We start from the raw sequence: 12,320 nt of genomic DNA, 5'->3' as shown, positions 1-12,320 counted from the left end.
ACCACAAGCAGATCAGAGCCACCAAGAGTAACTTCATCCACAACAAAATCCTGGCCAACTCCACCAACTCCAAGGAACTTTTCAGTGTCATTCAAGAATTCACAAACCCACTCAGCAAAGCCAGAGACATCACCCCATCCCAAAACCTCTGCGACAAGCTTGGAACCTATTTCCACCTCAAGATCAAAAACCTCTACGACAACTTCATCGACCATCCACCAGGTGCCACAGATGGCCCCCCAGAAACACCAGTCAGCCCACCGTCTCCAACTGGACACTGATCACGGCCAAAGACACCGCCTCGACCATGAAAACTATCCACTCGGGTGCCCCCACGACCCCTGCCCCCTCACATCTACCACAGAGCAGGGGGAACCATCACACCCGAACTACAACACACCATCAACACCACGTTCAAAAACAGGCACCTTCCCAGATGACTGGAAGTGTGCAGAAGTCAGGCCTCTGCTCAAGAAGCCCACAGCTGACCCCACTCACATCAAGAACTATGGCCCATCTCGCTCCTCCCCTTCGCAGCCAAAGTTACAGAGAAAACAGTCAACAGGAAACGTACACGATTCATTAAAGAGAACGCTGTCCTGCACCCGTCCCAATCCGGATTCCAAACAACCACAGCACAGAGACCGCCCTACTCGCAGCCACAGATGACATCCGCACCCTCCTGGACCAAGGCCACTCCGCAGCCCTCATACTCGACCGATCAGCGACCTTCGGCACTGTCTCCCACCGCACGCTAGTCACCAGACTACATGGAACAGCCCTGGAATGGATCCAATCATTCCTCACTGGAAGAAGCCAAAGGATCAGACTCCCACTCTTCCTCTCTGACCCCACAAAAATCACCTGCGGAGTCCCACAGGGTTTATCACTGAGCCCCGCTCTCAACATCTACATCGCCCCCCTTGCAGCCATCGTCCGCCAACACGGCCTCAACATCGTATCCTATGCCAACGACACCCAGCTCATCCTCTCATTCATCAAAGACCCCACCACTGCCAAACTCAACTTCCAGAAAGGAAGGCAAGACGTCGCAGTTTGGATGACCAACAGCTGCCTGAAGCTCAACCCCGAGAAGACAGAAGTCCTCGTCCTCGATACCACCTCTTCTGAATGGGACAGCACCTGGTGGCTGAACGCCCTCGGTAGAACACCTACCCCCTCAGATTACGCCAAGAACCTCAGTAGCGTACTCGACTCATCACTCACCATGAATTGACAGGTCAACGCTGTCACCTCTAGCTGCCTCAACACCCTCCGGGAGACCTTCAAGTGGGTCCCCCCTGAGTCAAGGATGACAGTCACCCACGCACTCATCACCAGCAGACTGGACTATGGAAACGCACTCTACGCCGGCATCAACAAGTCCCTACTCCGGAAAACTCCAGACAATACAGAACACCGCCGCCAGACTTGTCCTAGGCATCCCCCGACACAAACACCTCAGCCAACACCTACGAAGTCCCCACTGGCACCCCGTGGAGAAAAGTCACTTTCAAAATCCTCACTCAAGCTTACAAATGCCTACACAACGGACCCAAATATCTCAACGACAAAATCAACTTCCACGTACCCAAAAAAAACTTCCGAACTTCCAACCTCGAACTGGCTGAAACCCAGCACATCCACAGAGCCAGAGCAGGCGGAATATCCTTCTCTCACATAGCAGCAAAGATATGGAACGAGCTACCATCAGATATCAGACGCACCCCCTCCCTGAACACCTTCAGGAAGACCCTCAAGATCTGGCTCTTTGGCTAAACAGATCTGCGGAGCCCCCCCCCCCCCCCCCCTCCCCAAGTGCCTTGAGACCCTCACAGGTGAGTAACGAACTTACAATTCCCTGACTGATTGAATGAGGTCGATATGTCCAGATCCTATATAGACCCATAGGTGCAGGTTTAGGTGAATAGCATCCTTTCTACCCTCTTTGAAGTTAGATGGGGCACAAGGCAGGACTCTTGCCCCTGCTTTTTACACTGATGATTGAACCACTTGCAGAGTGGATCCGTAGGGATGCACTATTAAGCATTTAGTTGGAGCACGCTGTGGAAAGAACTTCATTATATGCCAAAGAGATCTTAATAGATGGTTAGAACCTTGCAGTCTCTATACCCAGACAGATGCATATACTGCACATATATGGCGAGATAGCTAGCTTGGTAGCAAATGGAAAAGTAAAATGTAAATGCCGGTGTCAGACAACCACGGGGATCGTCTGGGATTGGTTAATTTAAAGAGGGTGGGTGACCACTTCAAATACTTGGATACACATAACTAAAACTGGAATGGGGACATGGGATTTAAATATGGTCCTATCATTCCAACAATTTAATTATGACATGGAGGCCCAGAACTCTCTTCCAAGTAATTTAGCCGGAAGAGATGCCTTGTTCAAGATGATCTCCCTTCCTTGCCTCCTCCATGCCTGCAAATTCACACATATCATAAACCACCAATCACTAACTTCTTAAGGGCTGACACACAACCTTGTACTGACTTTAATATATGTGTGCTGTCCCCATATGAAGGGGCTGGGACTAGCAGACATCAAACTATATTACTGAGCTATTCAACTTGTTCCCATCAATGGCTTTTTGCAGACCGTGATGATGCTAGTGTTTGCTTAGCAATAGAATGTGTACAACGGTATGGCACAGGGAGATTTCCAGACATTTACCCTGCTAAGTTCAAGTTCAAGTTCAGGAATTTGTATAGCGCACTACTCACCAGGAGGGTCTCAAGGCGCTTGTGGGAGGGTGGGTGCTTTAGTTATCGAATAGCCAGGTTTTTAGCTGTTTTCTGAAGGAGAGGTGGTTCTGTGTAAGGCGGAGGTGGGTAGGGAGAGAATTCCAGGTTTTGGCCGCTAAGTAGGAGAAGGATCTTCCTCCCATGGTGGTTCTATGGATCTGCGGAATTGCGGCGAGGGCTTGATTGGACGATCGTAGTTGGCGGGTGGGTGTGTAGAAGGACAGTCGTGTGTTGAGGCATTCGGGTCCGAGGTCGTAGAGGGCCTTGTGTGCGTGGGTGAGGAGACGGAACGTTATTCTCTTGTTGATGGGGAGCCAGTGGAGGTCTTTCAGGTTGTTGGAAATGTGATCTTGACGGGGATGTCCAGTATGAGTCTGGCTGAGGCGTTTTGGATGCGTTGGAGTTTTTTCTGTAGTTTGGTTGTGGTTCCGGCGTAAAGGGTATTTCCGTAATTTAGTCGGCTTGTGACCAGTGCGTGGGTGATTGTCTTTCTTGTTTCGGTGGGGATCCAGCGGAAGATTTTTTTGAGCATGCGTAGGATGTTGAAGCATGATGATGAGACGGCGTTGACTTGTCTGGTCATCGAGAGGGTGGAGTCTAGGATGAAGCCCAGGTTACGTGCGTGATCAGTAGGTATGGGTGCTGTACCCAGGGCCGGAGGCCACCATAAGTCGTCCCAGGCAGAGGGGGATGATCCTAAGATGAAGACTTCCGTTTTGTCCGAGTTGAGTTTTAAACGGCTGTTCTTCATCCACTCGGCAACTTCTTTTATTCCTTCGTGTAGATTCGTTTTGGCGGTGTTTGGGTCTTTGGTGAGGGAGAGGATCAGTTGGGTGTCGTCTGCGTAGGAGATGATGTTGAGATTGTGTTGTCTCGCGATGGATGCGAGGGGACTCATGTAAACGTTGAAGAGGGTGGGGCTGAGTGATGATCCTTGTGGTACGCCGCAGATGACTTCGGTGGCCTTTGATTTGAATGGGGGAGGCGGACTCACTGGGTTCTTCCAGCAAGGAACGAGATGATCCAGTCCAAGGCTTTTCCTTGTATTCCGACGTTGCTGAGGCGTTGTATGAGGGTGCTATGACAAACTGTGTCGAAGGCGGCGGAGAGGTCAAGTAGGATGAGGGCAGCTGTTTCTCCGTTGTCCAGTAGTGTTCGAATGTCATCTGTTGCTACGATGAGGGCGGTCTCGGTGCTGTGTTTGGCACGGAAGCCAGACTGTGAGGGGTCAAGGGATTTGTTGGATTCCAGGAAGGCGGCGAGATGATTGTTGACAGCTTTCTCGATGACTTTGGCAGGGAATGGGAGGAGTGAGATGGGGCGATAGTTCTTAAGTTCAGAGGGGTCTGCAGTGGGTTTCTTCAGAAGGGCGCTGAGTTCGGCGTGTTTCCAGATTTCCGGGAAGGTAGCGGAGGTGAAGGAGCAGTTGATGACATCGCGGAGATGGGGTGCGATGATGGAGTCTGCTTTGTTGAAAATGTGGTGGGGGCATGGGTCGGTTGGCGATCCTGAGTGGATGGAGTTCAACAGGTGGATGGTGTCTTCAATCGTGATTGGGTTCCAGGCGCAAAGGTAGTTAGAGTGCTGTTTTGGTTCGGAGGTGGGTGGAGTGAACTGGACTTCGGGCTGATTTTTGAAGCTGTTATGTATGTCGGCGATTTTGTTGTAGAAGAATGAGGATAGAGAATCGCAGAGGTCTTGGGAGGGAGAGATGTCGTTGGAGTCTGCGGTGGGGTTGGTAAATTCTTTGACGATGTTGAAAAGTTCTTTGCTGTTTTGGGTGTTGTTGTCGAGTCGATCTTTGAATGCTGATTTCTTGTTGGATCGGATCAGTTGGTGGTGTTTGCGGGTGGCGTTCTTGAAGGTGGCTAGGTTGTCAGTGGTTGGATTTTTTCTCCATGTTTTCTCGAGGGTGCGGCAGAACTTCTTGGATTTCTTAAGGTCCTCATTAAACCAGGGGGCTTTTTTGGTGCCTTGCTTGAATTGATGGTTTTTCAATGGTGCTAGTTCGTCTGCGCTGTGGGTGATCCATTGTGTGAGGTTGGTGGCTGCTTGGTTTGGGTCCGATGATTTGGCAGGAGGGTTTAGGTGAAGCGAAGAGGAGAGGAGAGCTGGGCGGTGGTGATTTTGTTCCAATTTCTTCGGGGAATAGGTTGTGGGGGGTTATGGGACGTGGTCTTATTGTAGTTGAAGTGAACGCAGCTGTGGTCTGTCCAGTGGAGAGCTGTGGTGTGATCGAAGGAGATGTGTTTGCTGGAGGAAAAGATAGGGTCGAGCGTGTGCCCGGCAAGGTGGGTGGGGGTGTCTACAAGTTGTTTGAGTCCGAGATTGGTCAGGTTGTCGTGTTGTTGTCGTTATTCTTTTCTAGGTGGAAGTTGAGGTCTCCCAGTAGGATGTAGTTCTCGGAGGAGAGGGCATGTGGGCTGATGAAGTCAGTGATGTCTTCGCTGAATTGTGTGCGGGGTCCTGGGGGTCTGTAGATGAGGGTGCCTCTGAGTGTGGTCTTGGGGTCGGTGTGGATCTGGAAGTGAAGGTGTTCGGCGGTAGTGAGGTTATCGTCGGAACTCGTCGTGATGCGGATGGTGTTCTTATGGACGATGGCGATACCTCCTCCAGTTTGGTTGATGCGGTCCTTTCGAATGATCTTGTAGGCGTCCGGGATAGCTATGGCGATGTCGGGCACTGATGAGGCGTTCATCCAGGTTTCCGTAAGGAAGGCAATGTCAGGCGCTATGGTATCGAGTAGGTTCCAAAGTTCGATGGAGTGTCTGTGGACCGAGCGGGTGTTGAGCAGGATGCACTTTAGGTGGTTCGTGTCGGAGCTCTGTGTGGGGTTAGTGGATTTGGTGTGGGTCCTGATGCAGTTGAACTTGTAGGAGTGGCAGGTGAAGGATCCATGGGTGTGCCCTGGGGCGGCTAGGTAACAGTTTGGGAGTCGGCCGGGGTTAAGTGCTGAGAGGGTAGCGGAGGCGTACATTATGCGGGGTGGGGGTGTTGTCCATGGGCCAGGGGGTCTGGCGCTGGGCGCGGTCCAGGCGCAGACGGGCTTACCTTTGGCGCACCTTGGACGCGCATGGGGCGCGATCGCTGCGCGTGAACGCTGCGCGTAAAAGCATCTGTCATAAGTGGATAGTGGAGTAGGGAGGGGCGAGGGAGGATCAGCTGGGAGGCGGTAGATGGGCGGAGAGACGGTCTGGGGGCACAATAACAACAACAAAATGGCTGCAAGCCAGAAGGCGACCAGGACGAGATTGGGGCACAGGTAGGGCTAATGGCGGTCAAAACGCCAAGGTTGCAATGTGCAATTATTAAATAAACAATGCACAGTCTAGCGGCACAGCGGCACTATGAGATTGAAAGGCAGAGGCAGCAATGTGTAATTAATAAATAAACAATGCGCAGTCTCGAATTAGTCAATGGCAGTGCGAGGACGATGCTTTCAGGACACAGAGCAGAGCAGTTTAACCCAAACGAGTACAGCAGTGGCAGTGCAAGCAGCGCTACGATACCAGATCAGGGCTGGGAGCAGCGTGGGGAGCGACCGCCTTCGAGGAGCTCAGGACGGTCACAGTGTTTAGAGCGAGGGAACAGGAACGATGCTAACAGTGGGAGGGAGGATCAGCTGGGAGGCGGTAGCGGGGCGGAGAGACGGTCTGGGGGCACAATAACAACAACAAAATGGCTGCAAGCCAGAAGGCGACCAGGACGAGATTGGGGCTACAAGAACCACAATACTTTGTTGGCAAGACAGGATGGGACAGTACTTTGACTGATGAGATTCCAGAGGGGCTTTTGCTCTTGAGACCTTTTTGGTGTCTCGAGGCTGGGAAATGTGTGGGAGGGTGACTGTGTTAGATCCATTGCACAATTGACAGAGGCCTTTTACTACACTGCTCACAGTTCTACAAATACCTACAATTGTGACACTTCCAGGAAAGGTGAATGCAGGATGTGAGCCCGCTCTCTGATTCTGATTGGAATGAGGCAAGGATGGGTCCTTGCAATTTCTATGTGACTTCGACTTATCCATCTGAAATATTTCCACAGAATTTCCTATTGTCCCACCAACTTAGTGCAATGAAAAGTAAGATAATACCTAACTATCTGAGGTGTGGGGTGGAATTGGGTAGCTTGATCCACAGATCTTGGAGTGCAGAGTTATACAACGTTATTTGTACAAATTCCACACTACACTTACTTGCGTTATTAGCAAAAGGGTGACACCCAACTCTATGATGAGCTTTTGGGAATGATGGATGAGCAGGCGGTCGAAGGGACACAAGGCTTTTGGGGGCTGTGGGAATACTGATTGCCAAGAGGAACACTGCGCATCACTGGCGCTTGGAGTGAGCCCTCTCCAAGGAGGAATGGAGCTGTGAATGGATTACTGTGCTAAAGCAAAAGAATATTTCTACAAACTTACGGGGGGTGCCCTCAGAAGTATTATATTGTTAAGGTGGCAGGGTTACTTGAGGCATACCAGTCTGCTCCTGACTTTCCCCATTATAAGATAAAGGTTGCAGACCTGTCTGGGCAGTCAAACATTACCTGGGACAAATTGTAATGCTGAAACACCTCATAATCGCTGATGTAGTTCTATTATTCATTTTATTTGTCACTCACTGGCTTTATTTGGACACCTGGGGTTATCTTCCATGATTTGGGGCAGGCCTCCCCTGTGTGGATAGATCAGATGTTTTTTCTCAGAGATCCACTGCTGTCTTTGGTGGTTGTGTCAGAGATTCCATACATACCCTCTATTGGATATCAATGTTCTTAATAGTCAGTTTAATTTAATGAAGCATAAACCAGGGATAAAGCACAAGTTTAATAAGCTAAATTACTGCCCCAAAAGACTGGTATATGGTTTATTAAGGTGCTATTATATTTCTGTTGTAACTAGTTAATTATCATCCAGAGCTCTTGAGCTTCCCGGGTGAGTACCTTATACAGTCCGGTTTATCCTTTGTATTCTCGGATTTGTAGTTCTATTTTTACAATGGGATAAACTCATGCACATTCTCAGGATACAAAAGGAAGAAACTTGAACTGGATGAGCTACTCACACATAGACACGGGATACTTGAGAGCTCTGTGCATAGGACCTTCAGAAGCAATGCAGTTGTTTTAAAACGGTTTCTAACCCATTATATTACAGAGAAGGGAATCTTTTTCTAAATCTATCTCACTGCATATCCATAACTACTTAGATCTACTGTTAGTAAAATGTCACTCAATGTGTCACTGACAGCACTGAAATGTCACACACTGGAAACATGGAAATGTCTCACATAAGCAATCTGTAAACTTGGCAGCTATGCAATGACTGCCAATCGCTCAGGGTAGCATTTCAACCTATCGTTCTTTTGGCCATCTGCCATCTCAGTTTGGTCCCAGCTATATGCAAATCAGGCTTGACCCTGCTCCAACAGAAACAGTCCAGCCCGAACTGCAAAGCCAGGTCCTCCCTGAGCCAGAAAACAAACAACCTAAGATCTGTTTCACAATGATTGGGGCACTTCAGACAGGTGTAACTTGGTTCCACTGGCATAGTGAAAACATGCACCTGGAGTTTGGGTAATGCCATTTAAAACAAACAAAAAACCCAACAAAAAGTAACTCAATGTTTTTCAATTAAAACTGGGCCCACCAAACAGACACAAAAAGGGCTGAAATGAGACACAAATTTCTAATAAAAACAACACTTTTTGAGAGACATTGTACGCCCATTTTCACTAAATTGCGTTGGGGGGAAAAAACGTTTCAAGACAAACTTGATTTAAATCAACAGTTTATATTTTGTAAATATCAGACTTTAATCAGAAATGAGAAAGCCCCGATTCTATTTACTCGAGTCTGGAATAGGCTGCATTCAGCGGTTTCCTTGCCACCGTTCTCTACCTTTCACTGTATCGGCTATGCTGTTCAGTAATGCGCACATCAGTTCCCCGTCGATGTGGTGAGGGTTCAACACACGTGCAGGCCGCAGGGTCTTATTGAACTGACTCTCTAACTCCAGAAATCCTTTGTCCCCGGAGAGGATCGTGAAAGGGATTTGCTTGGGCAGCTGTTCATCCATTCGACCAGCCTATAGTAAGAACCAAACGAAAGCATGTTAATACCAGTGGGAGGTCTGTGCCATGGGTTGGACATACTGCAGTTTAACAGAGAGTATGCACAAAAAAGACGCTTTAGAAGATTATTTCATTTAATCCAAATAAGACCTTTGTTGAATCCTGTCTGCAGCACAATATTTTCAAGTGTCTCTCGAAAGTCTAAAATTAAGTTGGCTTACCTGTAACCATGTAGGAAGGATAATATTCAGTCTTCAGACTGTGAAGCAGGATTCACTAGCGAAAAGTTAAAGTACTTACTATAACTGCTGTGCGACATATGACGATGGGGAAGCAGCTGAGAGGAAAAGGGAACTGTTCTTACAGCAGATCGGACGGCATCCGTCAAATGGAGGAGTGTGCCACAAAGCCAAGGTCTCGCTTTAAGGGCTAAAGCATGATGGAGGCTCAATCTGTTTAAGGAAACCGGAAGTGCTAGATATAGTGGGGCTGGAGAGGAAACCTAAAACTGCAACTCACTTTGATCCTAAAAGAAAGGAAACGCTACTAAGCAACGTGCCCTCCCTATGGTATGGTGAGGAGATAGGATACAATGATACTTTTTAGGTCTCGGCCTGCGTGGGCTGCGCTTGCGCAGTCTCACTGGCGAGATTTTATGTTTTCTAGGAGTGGGGCTGAAAGCAGCCCCTCTTCTCCATTGGTTGGCTTCCTAATAGGAGGCCAGCTATTGGAGAACAGGTTTGTCTTTCCATTTAAGCCCCGTCTTTTTCGGATTGGGGGGCGTGTTTTTTTTTGCTTCCTTCTCTCCTCTTCCCATTGGCTGGAATGTAAACAACAAGTCAAAACACGCCAGTTGTTTACATTCCAGCCAATGGGAAGAGGAGAGAAAGAAAAACACGCCCCCCAGTCTGAAAATGACGCGGCGTTTCTCAGATCCATTTCTGCTGGACCTCGGAGAAACGACAGAGAAGGCTTTCTCCGGTTGCATCCCCTGCTCCTTGCACCAGTGCCTCACTCTGGTGCTCAAAGTACATTATTGCCCTTATACGATGTCCACATAGTAGAACCCAAACTTGACTTGCCTGGTTCCCTAGCGCCTGTGCCCAACTCTGGAAGCAGCCAGGCCCGACGCTTGTGATGCGGGGGTGAAGGGCCCGCCCTGGAGGTGAGGCACTGACCCGCCGCGGGACTGGAGGGCAGCCGAAAGGGAGGGACCGAGAGCCGCCGCCGCCTCCCTCCCGCTCCGGAGACACACGCACTAAACACACCCCGAAGCGCGGCCCAATCATGCCCGGAACGAGGCTCAAGTAGCGCGAGAGGCCCACGAGAAGCGCGCGGAGCCGGGCTAGGACCTACGCGAGGCGGGGGATCGAGTGCGGCCTAGAGGCTCCAGGGAGGATGGCTGGGCTGTGGCGGCCAGAAAACGGTGAAGGCTGAGGGGGACCGCGGCTTTCAGGTACCGGACGGCTTCAGAGACTTCCCGGTGAGTGACCCGCTGGGGAAGGGTCCGCCAGGAGATGAGGGTAGAGCCCCCGCGGCGAGGATCGTCTCTAGGAGAGAAGGAGGTGGAGTGGCGGAGGGGAGCGCAGGCCTCTGACAGGACGCCGAGAGGCCGGGCGGTGGAGGGCAGGGAGCGGAGGCGAGCTGGGGTCCAAGAGGGGAGAGGCCGGAGGACACGGAGGGAGAAGGGGTGCGAGGCACAGCTGCCCAAGGACCCCCCCCTCTCCGTGACAACAGGGCCTTAGCTACTCCTAACTGTTAACCAGCAGAACTCCCAGCGCTGGGACAGAGGATGCAGCTTACGGTGAGAAAACTACAAGTCCCAGAATGCATTTTTCTTTTGGCTAAAATACCAGACTGGTATGTCGATGTTCAAAAAGTGAGAAGGCTAAACATGCGCATGAGTGTGGGAGATAGATGATTGGGTGAGACTGGCTCAAATGTTAAATTGGGCCTTAGCAGGTTCAATTGGTTTGCACTGGCCACCCCGGGCCTGCATGACGGGCGAAGAAGAAAGGCTCAACAAGGGGTGCATGGGGGTGAGGTGTACACCGGGTAGGCGAAGAGGGGGCACGGCTTGTGTGAAGGGACGACCGTGGTGTTACTGGGCAGAGGTGGGCATGTGGTTAGGGGCAGTGGGTGCCCAAAGCATGGACGCCAGCGCACCGGCTGACCTGGACTGAGGGAAGCAACGGGTGAGCTCTGGGAGTAGGTGGGGGCCTCGAATGACCCATTTGTAAATAAGGATAGTCCCCGGGGTGAGGGTGTGTGTGTTTGGCTGTGTGTGTGTCTCTGTGTGTGTGTGTCTCTGTGTGTGTGTGTGTGGCTCTGTGTGTGTGTGTGTGTGGCTCTGTGTGTGTGTGTGTGTGGCTCTGTGTGTGTGTGTGTGGCTCTGTGTGTGTGTGGTTGTGTGTGTGTGTGTGTGTGTGGCTCTGTGTGGCTGTATGTGTGGCTCTGTGTGGCTGTGTGTGTGTGGCTCTGTGTGGCTGTGTGTGTGTGGCTGTGTGTGTGTGGCTCTGTGTGTGAGTGTGTGTGAGTGTGTGTGTGTGTGTGTGTGTGTGTGTGTGGCTCACTGTGTGTGGTGAAAATGCAATAGGTCTCTTATTTGCGAAAGATTAAGCTATTGGGATTGTAAATGACAATGCCATTTATTTATCTGTTTTCAAAACCAACACATAAATAAAAAGTTTGTCATTTACAATGCCAATAGCTCTAACTTTTCCGAAGGCGAGACCGTTGCATTGTAAATGCTTGTTTGAGACTTGGTTCCCACATTGTGGCGAGGGCGTTGTCACCATGGAGGTTTACTGCAACAGGCCAAATGGAGATCAGGACCAACGCATTGGCTCTCCCTTGCTGGCTTAGAACCAGTGTGGAACAAATAAAATATCAAAGTGAAACCCTACAAGCAGAGTTAGGAGTGACTGGAGGCCACTAAGGGATGGAAAAACACATCCAGCCTGGGAGAATAAAAGCCTGGTGATTCCCTTGCCATAAGAGGCAACAGCTTCTGGTCAAAGATGAAGATGGTGGTACTGCTAGGGACCGACCATACAGTCGTGGTGGCCTTCTTTCTTGCCGAGATTCAAATAGGTGAACTTCATTGGACCCAATGAGACTATTGCTTCATAGCAACAGATAGCTCCAAAACAAATGACTCCATTAAGCACAAGAACTGGTTTCTGGCATGTCCACATAAGAACTCTGCTGGTAGCCATTCCCTATTGTAAACAGTGGCAGTGGGGAAAACGAAAGTCAGGTTTTGATTGAATAACCAACACAGAATATTTGAGACAACTGAAACTATGTGGAAAGGAGATGGTGGTGTCCTCTGCCTTGATTTCCTACTTCCCATGCAGTAGTCGCGGTGATGGCGAATAGCAGGAATAAATAGGAGTCCTGAGTAAAGGAAATTTTGAAGAGCAAAAGAAAAAGACCCCCCCTTAACTTGAAAAAACTGACCTTACGAAACACTTC

The 12,320-nt window shown here is 49.9% G+C and overlaps 1 protein-coding gene across 4 annotated transcripts in view; it reads right to left on the bottom strand.

The window, feature by feature from the left end:
* ZNF451 (zinc finger protein 451) overlaps nt 1-12,320 on the bottom strand; it is a 776,596-nt gene that overhangs the window by 128,735 nt on the left and 635,541 nt on the right. For 3 of the 4 annotated variants that reach the window (XM_078647977.1, XM_078647979.1, XM_078647978.1), the window contains one exon: nt 8,671-8,857. In XM_078647977.1, coding sequence (XP_078504103.1) covers nt 8,671-8,857 — 187 coding nt within the window. Of the gene's footprint in view, nt 1-8,619; nt 8,858-12,320 lie in introns of all 4 variants that reach the window. The other variant, XM_078647980.1, reaches the window with a different exon arrangement.

Source organism: Lissotriton helveticus, chromosome 6 (assembly GCF_964261635.1).
Source record: "Lissotriton helveticus chromosome 6, aLisHel1.1, whole genome shotgun sequence".
Taxonomy (NCBI): Eukaryota; Metazoa; Chordata; class Amphibia; order Caudata; family Salamandridae; genus Lissotriton; species Lissotriton helveticus.
Note: the sequence above shows the minus strand (reverse complement) of the source record. Positions and strands in the feature narration are given on the sequence as shown.